At 38.1% G+C, this 17,959-nt stretch overlaps 1 protein-coding gene across 3 annotated transcripts in view; it reads left to right on the plus strand.

The window, feature by feature from the left end:
* The first annotated feature begins 1,316 nt into the window (after positions 1–1,316).
* Positions 1,317–17,959, plus strand: part of COG6 (component of oligomeric golgi complex 6) — a 54,380-nt gene continuing 37,737 nt past the window's right edge. For 2 of the 3 annotated variants that reach the window (XM_057399997.1, XM_057399999.1), the window contains exons 1-4: positions 1,317–1,472; positions 2,312–2,455; positions 2,807–2,878; positions 6,431–6,489. In XM_057399997.1, coding sequence (XP_057255980.1) covers positions 1,347–1,472; positions 2,312–2,455; positions 2,807–2,878; positions 6,431–6,489 — 401 coding nt within the window. In that variant the 5' untranslated portion in view covers positions 1,317–1,346. Of the gene's footprint in view, positions 1,473–1,538; positions 1,733–2,311; positions 2,456–2,806; positions 2,879–6,430; positions 6,490–17,959 lie in introns of those variants that run through there. The other variant, XM_057399998.1, reaches the window with a different exon arrangement.

Here is a 17,959-nt window from a genome sequence, read left to right on the forward strand (position 1 = left end):
TGACCAATCTATGATTCTATAATTTTTTCCATGGCATCTGGCCTTCATCTGCATATCAGGTTTTCGTCCTTTGGAAACGCTCACAGATATCCCTTCATTGCACCTCAGTGCTTGAGATGGGACATGTCATGGCTGCAGCACAAAAGCGGGACATGCAGCCAGGCTCCAGGGGATGTTTGCGCCAAACCATTAGAGTGGCAAGGCTGCAGGCCTCTGCCCAGGCTGTCCTGGGGTGTGGAGGCTGATGCTACTATGGCAGGGGATGTGGATCCCACCACGACCCTGGTTCATGGAGCCACATCTCTGCACCATGGTGAAAGGCAGCTCTGCTACTCTTAATCCCCAAGGAGACCTCAGAGGTAGAACCTCTGTGGCAGTAAATGCACAGCCAAAACAAGACACCCTCCTCATTTTGACACGTTTTTCCTGTCATTGCTATTAGCTTCTGCAGTAAAGAATCAAAATGATTTGGGTTGGGGGGGACCTTAAAGATCATCTAGTTTCAGCTCCCCTGCCACAGGCAGGGACACTTTCCACTAGACCAGGTTGCTCAAACCCCGTTCAACCTGGCCTTGAAACTTTCAGAGTCATTTATCTTTCCTTTTTAGTTATGATTGTAACAAAAGCATTTATTTCATGCATTAAATCGCAGAATCACGGAATCAACCAGGTTGGAAAGACCTCTAAGATCATCAAGTCCAACCAATACCCCATGAATGCCAAGTCCACCAGGTCACTAAGAGCCTCCTCTACACAGTTTAACACTTCCAGGGATGGTGATTCCACCACTTCCCTGGGCAGCCTGTTCCAGTGCCTGAGCACCCTCTCTGTAAGAAATTTTTCCTAATATCCAATCTAAACCTCCTCTGGTGCAGCTTGAGGCTGTTACCTCTTGTCCTATGATTTGTTACTGGGGAGACCAACCCCCACCTTATTACAACCTCCTATCAGGTAGCTGTAGAGACCGATAAGGTTTCCGCTGAGCCTTCTCTCCTCCAGACTAAACAACCCCAGCCCCTTAGCCATTCCTTATCAGACTTGTTCTCTAGACTCTTCACCACCTTCACTGCCCTTCTCAGGACCCACTCCAGCAACTCAGTATCTCTCTTGTATTAAGGGGCTCAGAACTGAACACAAACCACAGCTATCCGACCTCAGGAAGCGAACCCTCTTTCTTATCACCATTTCAAAATGATTTATTTAGTCCCCCGAATGCCACCTGTACCAGCGATCCAACCTCCTCGCACTCAACGGCCGCGGGCCGGCGCCTTTCGCCAGGCCGGAACCAAAGCCTTAGGATCGCGTTTCCGCCGGAGCCGGTCCATCGCCGCGGCGCTGGGGTAGCCATGGCCGATACCGCCGCGCCGCAGCTGCCCGCCGTCCCCAGTCCGGGGCTGCCGGCTGCCCCTGGCAGCAACCCCCTGTCCCGCAAGCTCAACAAGATCCTGGAGACCCGCTTGGAGAACGACAAGGTGGGGCGCGTGCGGCTGAGGGGCGAGGCGGGGAGCGGGGCCTGCCCGGCGGGGAGCGTCCTGCGGCGAATCGGCCGGATGAGCCGTCAGGGGCAGCGAGCCCCGATAGGCTCCGGGGCTGGGAAGCGAGCCCGGTCGTACCCTCAGTTCCGCTGCGGAGGCGCAGCCTGACGTTTGCGGCGTTCGTTAGCAGTCGGGTTCATTTCTGCTGCTCCGCTGCCATGCCAAGTACCTGCCCGATCCCCTCGGATCGGAGGGAGGTTTGTATTGCTTAGCTCAGGCGTGGGTGTCAGGCTTATTTGGTTTAAATATTTTGTAACTGTGGTTAGCTCATGCTTTAACCGAATGTGATCTTACTGATGAAGGTTACTATAAAATAGTAGTCAAAAGTTTTGTGTTATAACATGCAAATATATTCTTTGGATATTACAAAAAAATTGGATATTACAAAAAATCTCTTCACAGAGAGGTAATCAGGTATTGGAACAGGCTGCCCAGGAAAGTGGTGGACAACATGGAAGTGTTCATGACTGTGTAGATGAGGCCCTCAGTGGCGTAGTTTAGTGGTGGTCTTGGCAGTCCTGGGGAAATGGTTGGACTTGATGATCTTAAAGGTCTTTTCCAACCTAGTTGATTAAATAATAAGAAAGACTCAGCAGTTATTTTACTTGTTTATGAACTGATGTGGATTGTGTTTAGTTAGTTCTTTGTCTAAACCCAGTAATAGTGTTGTTTGGGTTTTTTTAATGAGACCATGGGTTTGGGATGGTTGCACACAATGTAACCAACTTCTTTGTAACTGTATGGAAAGTTAAAGTGTTTTTTGGTTTATTTTCTAGGAAATGCTGGAAGCGCTCAAGGCTCTCTCGACCTTTTTTGTTGAAAACAGTTTGCGCACCCGAAGAAACTTGCGTGGAGACATTGAACGACGAAGCTTAGCCATAAATGAAGAATTTGTTCACATTTTCAAGCAAGTTAAAGAGGTAGCATTTTTTACAGTGTGACTAGCTGTCTTGCAAGAGTGCTGCTATGTAATTTAAAGTTTAAACAAAGAAAAAAAGATTTAAGAGAGATTTTGACTTTCCAGGACAAATGTACTTTTACAATAAAACCATTTCACAATTTATTTCATTTGATGAAAAGTCTTGCGCAGAGAGAGATGATGTTTCAGATTAAGGTCCCAGGTGCATGTTGATCTTTAGAGGTGCATTCTCTCCATTAACAGGGAGTCTAGAGCAAATCTGTTCCTTATAGCTTGGGCATCTTGTTTTGGTGGGATGAAGCTCGGCCTAGGCATGGCATTTCTGATTTAAATCACAGTTACTATTATTTAGGAGCTTGAGAGTATAAATGAAGATGTACAAGCGATGAGCAGCTGCTGTGAAGATATGTCCAGTCGTTTGAAGGTAATATATGAGTAGATGTTCTTTGTGTATGTTTTGTTTTGACATGCAACTATTTTCTTTTAAAAGTTGAAGTACTAACAGTGATACCAAGATGTTTCCACAGTATGTGTGTTATATTACTTTAGGACATTAATTGGTTTCTTTTTACTTGTTTAGAAAATGTGTTAATTTCTTCCAAATTGCACTTCAGTATGCAGCAATATACTTATTTTGAGAATAGTGGTGTGAAATCCATTTCAGGAGTGGAGAGAAAATATTTTATTAGATTGGATGTGTGCGAGACCAAACGTTTACTTACATTTGTGTATTTAAATTTAAAATTTGTGTACCTTTCATACTGACAACCTCTCTTGTGTTATGTGTTCATATAAATACTTCAATTATATTCATAAGAAAGTATCATCCAAAGAGGGAGACAAGTCTAGTGTGTCAGTATGTTGATACGCAACAAAAACAATTCTGTTCCATATTAATCCTGAATCCACAGCATTTGGGGGGGGGGGGAACGGGGACACGACAAGTTGTGTTTTAGAATGTGTTACTAAATCTGGCTTGGGTTTAGTGTACAAGGTTTATGTATACTGAAGTATGGATGTTTTGCTAAAGCAAATCTGTTCTGAATATAGCACATAAGCTGTAGCATGTGAATGAGAATCCTTCAGTAAAAAATCCTGTGACAACAGTTGTTTTTTCCCCTCCTTATGTGTGTGTGGGTACATTAGGTGTCCTCCTACTTAGATGAATAGGTTTCATAGCCATTGTCTATAATTCCCATGAGAATGATTGTAGTTTGATGAACTTTTTCCGGAAACGGTGAGTGTATAGTGTAGCTCTCTGCCGTACTCAATTTTCAGTTGTGGTGGCAATAGATAAGGCACCTCAGAGGTCTCAGATCTCTTTGAACATTGTTAATGTGGTTGTGTTCCCTAGTGCAGTTCAGGAACTATTTGGTTGAACTCTTAAATGTGGAAATGAGTCAAGCGTCCACGCAGATTTTTACGCTTGTCTGTCTTCAGATCATGAATTGTAACTATCATCTGTGATTATATTTTTCCAGAGTAGAGCCACCCTGCAGTGATTTTCTGTTAAAGTCAGTAGGTACTTTTGTTGTGTGCCCTGCAGGAGATTTCCTCTACAGCCCTGCAGAACTTGTAACTTGTATCAGTTCAACCCATGTTTTCTATGTCTGCATGAGTGTAAGTTAAGAAGCCCATGAACTAGCACTAGGTTGTTAAATACTCTGGTATTTTATCTGTAATAGAACATGAAGACTTGGAGGCATGTGCTCAGGCTGAATGAGAAGACAAAAATGAATTAACTAGAGCAAATAGAAGATGCAAAGACAAGAATCTATAGCATGTAAGGCAGAAAGGTGTGCTAAGACAGCGGTGTATTAAGAGAGCAGAAAAAATACAAGATATGAAAGGGATTATATATTGATAAGCCAAAAAGCTTTTAACCTTTTTTTGTTTTATAAGTTTATAATATCATGCAATCCAAATAACCAGTCAGATCTGATTTCAGGACAATGACTTAATAAATGCAGTGAAAGGGAGAGAAGGAAGCAAGTGCTGCAATGGAATAAAGAAAGGTTGAAGGATAATGCAGGTTTTAATTAGTATACTGAGGTGGGAAGGAAGAGAAAAATATTTCTATTTTGGATCTGCAAGAAACTTCAAATACCAGCCTTCTGGTTTTTTTTTGTTTGGCTTATCTGACTCTTTTCTACCAGTTACCGTGTTTTGATTCGATGTAAGCTCCTGCATCACATAGGTACAATAACAACAATATCTGGCCTGCATTTGAATGCATGGAAATAAAAACCGGCTTCCTGATATTTAGCTAGATCTAAAAAATCCTGCTTTTCCTTCATTACTGCTGTCCTACAGTTAGCATTCTTCTTGGCAATCAGTACTTCTGTCCAGAAAGTACTGGAAAGGAAGCAAATTTCTTCTGTCTTTCTGGTTTATTAAAATCTACAACTCTGAAGGAAGAGGGGGAAGAAACCAGTCTGGAATTAGTAGGCTTACGTACTGAATTGTTCAGGTCTGCTCTTTTGTTGTAAGTCTTTTTTTGTTAGGCTGAAGCATTGAAAATATTAAAAAATGAGTTTAAAATACAAATACATTAAAAACCACCAATATTACAATTTATATAAGATATTAAAAGCTTAAAGGTAAAGTATTTTGGAACTACTAAATGTTCAGTAAATTCTGTTGAGTTTTTATCAAATTTGCATGCAAGTCCAAAATAGTTTCCTTTAGAAAATTCAGCAAATGCACCTTAGTGGTGCCCACTGTCTATGTTCATGGAACAGCTCAGGCTCCTTCTGATGACCAGAGTTGTACTTGAGTGGTTGCAGTTCTACTTTCACCTTTCAAAGCGTTCCTGTACCTTGACTGCTTTTCCACTGTAACTAATGAAGTGTGACAGATAGAAAGGCTGAAGTGAATCAGTGTGTGTATATTCTTGCATTAGACATCTCACGGGTTTCAAGACTGGCATCTTCATTTTGGCAAACACCATAATTTAGTGAAATTATTCATGCAGAATATCTTTATAGCTGTTTCCACCTCTTCACTTGCAGTATTATTCCATGCTGAATGTGTTTTGATTTCAGTATTTTTTGTTTGGTTAAATCTTATTATTTTTCTGTCTAAATGGTCACTGGTGGTATCTAGTGGGAAGACAACTCCTGATGTCTTTTATCTCCTTTCAGAGTGATAAGTTTCAGAACTCTTTAACTTCAGTTGCAGCAATCCCCTTAGTCATGCCTTCTATCTGTAACAAAATTGTTTCTGCATGGGCTCCCTTACATTGTCATAATTGAACATTTAGTACTGTGATGAACTGAATGTTCATCACATAGAATGTTTTAGATTGGAAAACCTGATAGAATAGTTTAGGTTGGAAAAGACCTTTAAGATCATTGAGTCCAACTGTTAACCTGTCACTCCCAAGTCCACCACTAAACCATGTCTCTAAGCACCACATCTACATGTACACCAGTGATGGTGACTCCACCACTTGCCTGGGCAGCCTATTCCAATATTTGACAGCCCTTTTGGTGAAGAAATTTTTCCTAATAATCCTTCTTGGTCCTTACAGCCCTGTAACAGCCCTCTAAGCTGTTTGGACAGTGGAGCTAAACTTGCTTAGACCAGCAGAGCTGTATTCATTTAAGAATGTCTGAATGAACAGTGGTACTGGGTGGTTTAGCATCTGAAGGAACTTGTTTCATTTTCCAGTTTGTAACAGCAAACAATTTGTAGTCAACAGACAAACAAGTTAATCAGAACAATTTCCAATGTTTATAATAATATTTTTGTGTTAAATTAATCAGTGGTACGTGAATATAAATCTATGAAGAGATGAAAATATATATGGACAAGTATATTTTCATGCCTGAAAATAGATAGAGTTAATGAATACTTCGTTCAAGAAGGCCTTATGGTCAGAAAGCTTCAAAAGTATTACATATTTTAAGGGTTGTGTAATACATCTGATATGTTTGTGGTTTTCACATACTTAATGGTTCTAATTGTATTCTAGGCAGCAAAGGAGCAAACCCAGGACTTGATAGTAAAAACCACAAAGCTCCAGGCAGAAAAGTATGTATACTAACTTATTTATTTCTGTAAGATTTGATAATACTGATGGAATTATCGTATAGATCTTATTCTGCTACTCTTATTTTTTAGTAATAACTTTGAAGGTGTTGGTTTTTTTTTTTGTAATTTGTTTTTAACACTATCTGAGTTTGTAGCTCAATTGGAATTAAAATACTGAATTCTTAGTTTATTACAGGAGGTACAAAAAGGTAAGGACGTGTTAGTGCTTGTACCAATAAAAGTTGGTCTTTTAGAGAAGAGAATCAATTATAGTGGTAAAGCATGCTGAAAATGGTTGTGGTTTACCTAATTACAGTTGGTAATATAATTTATATTGTTTTGTAACAGATATGGACCTCCTCAGTATCTCATCATTTTCACAGGCTTCTTGTTAATGCATCATATCCAGTGGAAATCACTCTCTTGTTCAGGGACTATATGTGGGAACAGAAAGTTGGATTATAACCTACTCTGCCATATTTAAAGCTAACTGTAAAATACATAAGCACTGTTCAATGAGCCTAACACAGACTACTTTCCCCCTTGGCTCTTTCAGCCTCTTGTGGAAGAAAAGATTTGTATTTTGCTCTTTTAAGTATTTTTATTCATAGGAAGGGGATAATAGCCTGTGACAGGTTCAAGTAGTCTTTATTGTTTTTATGGCTTGGGTATTTGGTTTTACAGCTTTAGGCTTTGTCAGTGTAGAAGAATGAATCTCCTTGCTTTATGAGCTTTCTTCTGAAAATTACATACAGCTCACTGGAGACAAGAAATAATTATTTCCAGTGATAAATTTCTAGTAGAAATCATGGCTTTGGAGAGCTCTGGGTGCACTTGCAAAATCAGTAGGTTCATGTTGTGGACTTCAGCAGGAAGTGGATTATGCCCCGTGAGAGTCTGTGAAGTTATTGTGTAATCTGTACATGTTTTAGAAGTTGAATGTAGAATAGCTGTATCAAATACAGTGCTGGTTGATACAAAATGAAGAATTTGGCAAAGTCACAGTTTAATAAGTGAGCAGAAGTCAAGTAGTAGAAAACTTGTGAATTTAAATATAAAAATGTGAAGTAGTAGGACAGAGAGGTGGTCATATTTTTTGTAGTCTCAAGAAAAAGCTACTTTGATTGCTTGTTTTGAAGCAGAATGGAAGATACCAATCCCAATCCCAAATGGTGTATGTCTGATTAGCCTTAAATACCGTTAAAGGAGATTATGCAGACTGTACACCAGTACTTCTATAATATAGTCCTTACAATAGTTTACTTAAAGGACTTTCTGCTAATTCCTTTTAAGAGGCAGAAATCCCCCTAGCGTGTGGACAAAAAAAGGTTTAGGAAGTAGCCTGTCCTTCTGAGGGTCTCTATAGCCTCAGAGAGCACACAATTTTTAAAGCATATCATGAAGTACTCACTAGCAGAAGCCAAACAATACTTGTCATTTTACCATATAATGGTTATGGAAGACTCATAGTGTCATTCATTAATAAAGTTGGTTTTTTTTAGTTTTCTTCGCTGAACTTAAGATCACAAAGCTACAATGGGAAGGCTGTTTTATTCTGTTTGGGACATTTTAGTCACCTTTTATTCATTAAATTACTTTGTTCTGATTCATCGCTCTGGTTTACATCAGGCACATGAAGAGGCGTCTGCAGCTGAATGTTAGGGGTTTCTTGAGAAGCTGAAGTTTTGCCTACAGTCAGACAAAATACAGGTCTTAAACTGATGACTCCTTCAACTTAACCGGTGACATTTCTTAGCCAATAAAGGAGTAAAAGGTGATACTGAGAGGGCATGGCTTCTCTGTCTTTAGGACACAAGGGTTGTCCTAAAATGGCGATTGAAATGCAGAGATGAAAATTGGACCCATTCAAAAAGAATGCAATAGAAACAATGACCCTGAAGCAAGAGCAGTTAGTCCTGAACAAAGCAGTAATTCCTGAGTGTAATAAATTTTTTGGAGCTCTTCCCGTAAAAAAATGTCTGGTTTGTTACCATGAACACAAAAGTTGTCTTCAGATTTCCTCAGTGCCAAATTCCTACTCTACTCTCTCTGGTCCTACCAGCTGTTTATTTTATGATAGGCATTTCACAAGAAAACATGAGTCGGGTAGAAGCTTCTTGAAATTTAGGATAATGGGAATTTGTATTTTAATAGCACCAATATAGTAGATTTTTCTGTGTAATTTTTTAATATAACATCAAAATATTTTTCAATTTAAAAAATCCATTTTAGGTACCACAGTGTTAGTGAGTTCTTAAATCAGTGCTAAGTAATGGTATGGTTTTAAACATTACCCTGAAAATTCAAATTATATGTTCTTCTTTTTCACATCAGTTATGTTCTTTTTCACAATGATCAATTACTGAACATTTTGAAATAGCAGAGAGAATTCATTATGCCATTTTGCTGAACCAGTTGTTTATAGTGTCCTTCAGGAAAGTTTTTTTGACTTTCCAATTCACTGCATTAAGTCCTCATCTGTTTTTATGGCTTTTAGCCATTTTTAAAAAATAACTATAGAAATTACTCTGATTTGCAGTAAATGATCTGCTGTACTAGTTATTGGTCAAAAAAAAGGGTATTCTATTATGCTTAGCATTTACCTGTTTACTTCAGCTGGCTGTGTTTTTGTTGGAAAAAAATGTTAGGATTCGATCAAATGTTCCAAAACTGAAGGAAGACATTACACTTTCAAATGCATTTCATGCATTTGCAGTAACTGGGGATTTAGATTTTTAAAAATACTTAGGTTTTGTATTTGAAATCTTAGGAAAAATGGGCTGCTGTCTTCAGTCAGTATAACAAAGAAAGTTACCTTAGGCAAATACTTGAATTTGTATTTCACAGCTTCTTATTTACATCCCTGCATTTTCTAAGAATTCATGTTAGCTTTGGCTTTGATCAAAGATATCTGGCTGTCTTTCTGTAATATTCTTAAGGCTGTTTTCAGTAAATGGCAGGTGGAACCTTTGGCTTAGGTAAACCCTCTTCATGCCTGGTCAGTTCTTGTGGAAAGTAAATTTTGTCAAAAGGAGTTAGAATTAGTATCAAGTTTAAAGCAAACTGCAATTAAAAGAACAGAATGTTCACTTAAAAACCAACCAAAGAAAAGTCAGTAGCCAAAGTCTTTTTGATTGGAGTCGTAACTTTATTCCCCTAGCTGTACAAAGAATAGATTGAAATAGTAAGTGAACTGTTTTCTTAGATTGCAACATTGGGGTTGTAACTATATCTTCAGAAGTTTTTCCCTATGTGGCATTTGAACCCGTGTAGTGTTTTGGCATCTTTTTAATCAAGAGCTGCATGATAGCAGTGAAGAAGAGTTTCCCAAAAATGTAGAGTGGCTGTGGGAATCTGAGTATGAGGATGCACACTTTAAGGTAGAATACTTGTTCATGCTTTTATCCTTTTATAGGTTTTTGGGGTTTTGTTTGTTTTTTAAATATTTGGGGTAGAAAATAAGATGTTAATCTCAGATTTAAGTTGAAACTTCTGCATTCTCAGGCTGTTGCTTTGCAGCATTGTTTTTCTTGTAACTTTGTGAGCTTTAGACGTGATTTGGCATGAATGCTAAGTAGAGTATGTTTCTTAGATAATAAATTAAAAAAGTAATCTATTGTAAAGCATAATGGAAAAATAATTCTTCCATAAGAAAAAAAAATTAACTCTCCCAGCTGAAACCAGGACACATTAATAAAATTGTGTTTTATATTTATGTCAGAGTTGGTGCATTTCTTTAGTCAGTTAGGTTGCTAGTTCTGTTTTTATTTTCTCCATAAAGACTGGTTAAAATTATTGTACATTAGAAGCAGAACAGTTTTCCTTCATGTTATTTAAATTATGAAATCTGCCTAACATGGGAACTAGGTTCTTCCCCCTCTCACCCTTCTCTCCTTAAAATTGAGACTTACCACAGCTTAATAGATGTGAAATGTGGTGTGAAATAAAGTAGTCCAAACCATTCAACCCATCTCTCTATAGCATAAGGTTAATTTATTGCTATTCTGTAATGCAGAATCTTGAATAAAATGTTGGAGATTTTTAATGTATTTCATAACCAACTTTGATAATAAAGAAAAACTGAGGTAGTTAATTTAGACAATTTCCATGAATTGTTAAAAATCCACTTCCGTATCTCCTCTAAATTTCTGTACGTTTGCTTGAGCACACTTTCAGGTTTCATTAGGTTTTTTATAAATAGTAACGAGGAGATTAGTTTGTTTTTAAACAACATGTACTGCATTTTAAGAAATGTGGGTTTGTTTACTGCCATTGCTTATAGCCTGACAGGAAAAGGATCTTGCTCCTTGAGATTTTAATAAGAGTTTCCTGTGACTTGTCAGTTCTCTTCCACCCGAGTTTAGATTTTTTTTTTTTTTTTTTTAATTGGTGTGATGCTAAAAAACTGCTTGCAATACTAAACTACTTCACCTTGCATTGGGAACAAGTGCCCCGGAGTTCAGTAATTCCCAAACCAGGGAAATAAGAGTCCAGTTCCAAAATGGTTTGTGCAGAATGTCAGAAGCCCGCTTCAGAGTAGTTCTGCCAGCCACTTAATGGTAAGGTGTCATGCAATATTGCCTTTAAGGTTAGCCACAAATGACAGTTGTGGATCTAACAATTGAAGAAAGAAATCAGTAGGTGATAGCTGCAATATTAATTCTTTGTAAAACTAAAAAAGAGCAATTATGTATGTGTATATGTATGCTCAGGGAGATGACAGAAAATAAGCCTGCAGAAACAGAAAATTGGTGAGAGTCAGAAGTAGTTTTCTGGAAGTAAAGACCATCCGTGCTCTGAAAGAATGGGAATGGTAATGCCTTGGACAGATATTTTTAGGGTCAGGCTAAAGTTACAGAGCTTTCATTGAGATTATACACCTCAGGACTTTTACACATTATCTTGTTTTACTGGCTTCTGTTAATTGTGTTTTTAAACAGAGCAAAATGTGTTTTGATATCAGAGTCCTTAGTTACATTGATCAGGGAAACAATTTCTGTAGCACTAGCGTTGTTTCACTTTTAAAAAATACCTTTAAATATGACTTCCAAACATAATTTGGGATGCACCAGTGTGTACTTCAATGTATTTTAGTTGAATTGCATCCAGACTTGCTCTTAATTTAAATTCAGCAAATGCAGTTCTTGGAGGTCAGTGAATGATTTCACTGTCACTTCTGAGCTCAATACAAGGTCAAAAGTCTTTGGAAAAAATGTTTCTTAGTGAACATCTGCTGCTTCAGTAGTGCTGTACTACAGATCTCTCATGCTTGTCTGTTGGTGGTGCTTTTTTCCTTTTTTAAGAAACACCTTTTTGTCGTAGTCAAAATAGAAATGATCCAGTATTTGTGGTAGGTTAGAGAGGTTTGCCTTTGCTAAGAAAAGTGGTGAACCGGTGGTTTGCACTGATGAGGTCTATTTCATGTCTTGACCTTTTGAAACTTGTAATTATGTTTATTCCTGTGAATATGCTTCATGAGAAAAAGCAGTGATAGCCTAAAGTGAATTATAATTCAGTGTGGTGGAGGGTGAAGGCTTGAAAATCTGAGGTAGATTTTTTGTCCTCATTTGTACCAAAGTAAAGCATAGGTAACTGGGCATAACGCAGGGATCAAAACAGCTAGAATGGATCTAAAAAAAAACAAAACAATCCACACCTTGATTTGTCACGTTCTAGCTATTTCTCTCTAGCAGAGAAAATGCAAAACCTTTTCTAGCTGGCAACCATGTAGTCTGTTAAGTCATGGAGTACTCCTTGATCAAGAGAAATAAGGCATGGTGTTATGGGTTGAGAAATACTAATGTGAAGTGCAGAATCAGTTACATGATACCATGCCTGACTGATGTTTGTCTAATCTGCTCTTAGAAGAAAAGCCCAGGAACAGGAAGCCCATGATCTTCCTTCGGAATTGATTTTTGTTCTTTATTGTTTTCCTGCTATCTGATTTAGTTCTCCTTTTGCTGCTGGTTAAGCTCCTTTGTTCTAATCTTACTCCAGGTGGATGTGGAGAGCAGTGTGTTATTTTCATGCCTGTGGCAGTATTTTTGGATTTAATAGTAAATTTGAAGATAGACTAAGCTGGCCCCTTTCAAGTGTCTTTATATCAGATTGTATAAAAGGTATTCTGAAGTTATCAGTCTGTTTGGTATGACAGCATCAACTAGGTCACCTCTTCAGGATGGAAAAGAATCTGTTCACTGGAAATATATTCCTTTTTAACTTGATCTCTGTTTGCAAGTTAGAAACCACATCTTGTATTGTAAACATTGCTGAACACTGACTCACCTAGTAAGTATATATATTACGATTGCTGTGAAGTTTTGCATGTGAAAATTGCTTATCCAGACTACTCTCTAGATGCATATCAGTGGTGCTTGTAGGAAGCCTGATCAGAAAATTACTGAATTATATGATTTTTTTTCACAGTATATAAGCTTTTTTAATTATAGTGTTTAGTAATCTATTTGACAAGATTTGAATCATGTCAATGCAGTTAGTATCCTCTCTTGCTGAACTTTTTTGTTTAGCCTTTTTGATTTTTACCTATTTATTTTTAGAGCAGAATATGGTAGGGCTGCGGCACTGAAGGCTAGTATCTCTAAATGGAAATTACAGATGGGAGAAACCTTCTAAGTTCAATCTTATACTACTGCTGCTCACTATCATTTGCATGATGACTTCCATAAACTCACTAACTTTTCTAGAATATAACTAGTGAATTATTTTTGCATTTTATAAGTGTTGCTTTTCTTGGAACATTTACCTCAAAAGCTTGACTTTCCAGTAAAAGCCTTTCCCTAATTTCCAACCTAATTCTTGGTTATAAATTGTCTATTTTGTTATGTTGTCCTTTATCTTAAGAGCTTCCTTCATCTCTTCTCATAAATTAGGTTCTCCATTTGCATCATCATCCTGCTAGCTCTGGTCTAATGGGAGTCTGTTGTTCTTGAACACAGATGATCAGGATTGTGATCTGTTTTCCAGATGAGATCTCACTAAAGCCTCCAGTAATATTACTGCTATTTTCCTGTATCCTGGGAATGTCAGTTCACTATAATTTTCTGTGCCCTCCTTTTTTTTTAATTAAGGCGAAGATTTCATAATTATATTCTGGGGTGGAATTGGTCACTGAATACCTTCTCACAGGATTTCAGTTCTCTCTTTAACAGAAGTTGTTTGACTGCAAAATGTAGAATAAAAACGTTTGTTCTCAGCATTTACAAATGCATGTTTGCACGTGGTACTTATTCTTAAGAATGGTTTCCTAGCACTTACCAGTGCATATAGTCTTGTATATTTGCCTTCCAGAAAAAACGTCACAGAAAAATAATTTTGCCAGCTGCTGCTGAAAAGCATTTATACATGTCAGTTAAAGATGGTTGTTATTTCTTTATGGGTTAGAAATACTCCATCTTTCTGAGGCTTTAAAAATATGTAGAATCCTAAGTACCACAAATTAAAAGTAACTTCAGGACATGCGGATGTGACTTGTCCTAGGTAGAGGAAGCTCACAGATTTTTATGCTGTATTTGGTGGCAAGATAAAACTAAACTTTTGAAAAGCCTGTTTCTCCTCTATCTCATTTTTTGAGCTGTCTAGGTGATAATCCTAACAAACAGTGCACATTTGTATTTGATTCAAGGGAAGAGTGCATGAAGTGCATAGTTTTCCCAGCCTTTTGAGTTCTCTTGCAAAAGAATTCTGTCTCCCTGGCAACGATTAAAACTGGGGAAATTGCTCTTTGTTGGATTCCCACCCCCCACCCAAGCTCCAAAGTCTACCAGAGCTTGGCACTTCCCCCTTTGCATCAGTGCAGTGTTCCCATAATCTGTTAGTTTTGTTCCTTTATGCAGGGATAACTTTGGTAAAAGGGAAAATAAAACAACAGACACGTTTGGGATAAGAGCACAGTGTGTCCCTTTCCTCTGCTCTACTGCTCTTGTTTAGACGCAACTTAGAAATGATTATGTTTACAGAAAAGCCAGTGGGTCTTGTAATGTCGAGGTGTCTGCACAGGTACTGACGGCTGTAGATTGCATATAAGATGGCCTTACTCTTGCATTTGTTGTTACCTGCATTGTTTTTTTCATAGCACTTGGTGCAGTAAAATACCTATGGCAAACTTGAGTAAGGCTGATGAAATCCTAGTTAAATATCTGTTATCTTATGTCTGAGGAAATACATATTTATATGTAAAATTAAATACCTGTGTGAATGTGTTGCTTTCATTAATACTGTATACTGCCAGGTAAAAGTCCAAGCACTTAACATGTTCTGTTACTGATCCATCATCTAGGATATAGAATCTCTCGTGCAGATTGATAACCAAGGCAACTTTCATAGCCAGAGTCAGCAGAGGTGGCTAACCTGGGTTTTGAAACTGAGTAGCTTGTTGAACTCCCATGTGCTTTGTAAAGAGCCCGAAAGAAATAGCTTTATCAAATTTCAGACACATGCTTTTAGGTTTAGGATAGGTGTTTCTCACCGCCTCCGAATCACTTGTCTAGAATAAGATAGGTAAAACGTTGCTGCCACCTTGAGGGTGTTATCTTGTGTTTACATTGTGAAACTTTCAGCTTGCTAGAGTGCTGGAGTTTAATATATTTGCTCGGTTTTATATAAGTTAATTATTGGGAGTGTGTAGAGGGTGAGCCGTTACAGCAGATCTTAGCCAAAGACACAGCCAGGGATTAGAATGACTTTAAAGCAAGATGTTTTATTGAACCTTGTTCTCTGTAGCAGCAAAAAAAGCAAGAGGATGGACTGTGCAGAGTGAGGACTTGCAAGCAGAGAGAGATTGAGTAGCAAGATTTTCTGCCATTGTTCATTTTTATAACCTCAGGAGTGACGGGAGCTCAGAATTCCAGCATAGACTAATGAACTTGCTGTTTGTACAGTTCCTGACTCTGGTCCTTGTTCTTTGAAGTGATTCCAGCAAAATCTGCAAAGCAAACTGCAACAACTGTGTTGCCCAGTATATTGCATTTCTTAAATACGGGGTTCTCCCTGCTCTCAGTTTGGTGAAAGTGTACATTCAAATAATCTGAAGAACAGGATGTAATGGTAAATGGAAATTTTCTGTAAGAGAACTTAAAATTTTATGCACTCTGGGAATGCACACATTGAAAGAACAGAAAAGTTTCTCAACATCCCATCTGTGTTTGTGGAAGATCTTGTTTCAGTCGAAACCAAAGAAATCTTTTATTTGTTTCTCTAGTCTCTTTCCTACCTTCCTTCTTTTCCCTAAAGGGAGGGATAATCCACTGTATTTCCAGCTTTATGGTTTTGTATTGAATTGAGATTTCCATCACAAGAAGAGAGACTTGGAGCAATTATTGCCCCCTTGTTTTGGCAGCTCACTGTGCTGGCCCACCCCTTACAACAAGGAGTGGGCAGAACTTAGTACCCCGCAGTGCCTTAGTACAGGCCTGTGGTAAACCGAATTAGAGAGTACGTATAACCTCCACCCCCCAAAAATAAACAAAATAAAAACTTTTGTTTTTTTTTCCTTCCAGATTTGTTCCTTGATCAGATTCCAAGGGAAATGTACCTTGGAAAGGGCATTATAGTGGAGGGATGAGTAGGGATTGCCAAGGCAGCCTGAGCAGCGTGGTTTAGGCTGCCATGGCATCAGTGTAATGATGAAATATATCACTGCAGAGCAGATCTGAGCCATCTTTCATCTCTTTTATGAGAATGATGAGTTATCATCAGAAACTCTCTCACAAACCTAATATTTAAATACTCTTTTGTCTGTTAAATCCTCCTGTCTGTTAATTCTCTTAAGTATGTTTTGTAGACAGCTTCTGTTAGTATTGTTATCTCTGTCTCCAGCTGAAGTTACGTCATGGCTTCCTCTCTTCAGATTCTGTTGCCTATTCTTCCTGCTGAAAATTTATTGAATGTCTTCAAAATGGTATTTTTCCATGCTCCTTGCACTGTGTTGAGGTCTACCACAATTTCTGTGTCAGAAAAGTTCATCAGTGAGGCTGGAGAACAGTGCCAGCTCTGTTTAGGTTTGAAAATAGGCTTGCATGTCCTCACCCCAATATGAGAGATTTAGGTAATAAAGTTATTCAAAGAGAAGACGGGGCAACTTCAGTCCCTTTAGACCCATCACTTGACATGTCTCCCTTCTCTGCACCCAGAGTCTTTTGGTACTTTCTGTTCTCTCTTAAGTCTGTCACTTTTCCATGCCCCCCCATTCCTTGTGCTTAGAAAACTGACTCCATGTCCTTGCTAAACCATCATGATGCTTCTCAGTCTCTTGCCTCTCTTCCAGATACCTTTCATTTTTTCCTGTATCCTCATTTTCTTATTTCTGAGCTGTGCATGCACTCTTGAGCCCTCCCTTTTAGACTTCTTTCCTGTTCTTCCTCACTTACAGTGAGCTACCACAAGATGGCTTGCAAATTGCTATAGTTTTTCATTGATGCTTTGCCGTTCAGTATGCTAGAGCACTGACACTTGCAAAATATTTGATCTGATTTCTAAAAGAGTTTGTAGTACTGCAGGGTGGGAAGGTTATCCATGTCTACGGAAAGGAAGCTGGATTTCCATGCTTCTTCAGCTGAATGAAGTCCAGACACTAGTTAAATAGTAGAGAAGGAGTAAATAAAAGCAAGCTTGCTTTTCAAGCTTTGATCTTGCAGGGAAATTTAATTATTGCAGTCAGTATTAGAAGTGTCCTTGCCTGTCTTACCACCCTATAATAAGTGTGTTTATCTGGCAGTAACTACATTGGAAGCTGAAATGATCTAGATGTAATGGAGCCTTATTCTTCTACAGATAACTAGTGTCTTCTCAATGTCTTGAAAAAGTAGTCTTTATTTCCTGGAATGCTGTGTGCTCAAACCACAGTTTGAGCTAATTTTCTGTTGCTACAAGAATTACAGACCCTTCCTGTGGAATAAAACTATATTCATTCAGGTCCTGTGGTTGTAATGTGTATGACGAAACGTGCAAAACGATACTGTCCACAAGATGGCGTTGGCATATTACATCCCTGCTGTGTTCATTTCAGGGAGAGTAATCAGCAAGAGAGTTAGCCATTACGTTTTGATTGCTTGTGAGATTGGTAAATTTGTATCCTGACTGTATGTTGTTAAAAAGAAATGGGTCTATTAGATGATTATTTTCTCATTTAGGGTGCTACAGCCCTTTGTGTGTCTCAGAAAGTGTGACTTGAAACCTTACTCTTTCCTTGATGAATTTGAAAGAAAATAACTGCAACCGTTACAACTGTATGAGCGCAAAGTATCTGAATTAGATAATTTGTGATAAAAATGCTAAAGTAATATTTTTGAAAGAACTTACTACTTTTCATATGTGCAAACTTACCATTATATTGCCTTTACTCAGTTATCTAGGTAAGCTTAATAGAAAATTGTATGTGAAGATGTAACTCAAGTGTTTGGTGGCAAGAACATACTGTTATAATTTAATAATACTGATTTCTAATGCTAATTGT

Source organism: Pezoporus wallicus, unplaced genomic scaffold (assembly GCF_028554395.1).
Source record: "Pezoporus wallicus isolate ANWC-B61680 ecotype Strahan unplaced genomic scaffold, APGP_CSIRO_Pwel_v1 scaffold_7383, whole genome shotgun sequence".
NCBI classification, from domain to species: domain Eukaryota; kingdom Metazoa; phylum Chordata; class Aves; order Psittaciformes; family Psittacidae; genus Pezoporus; species Pezoporus wallicus.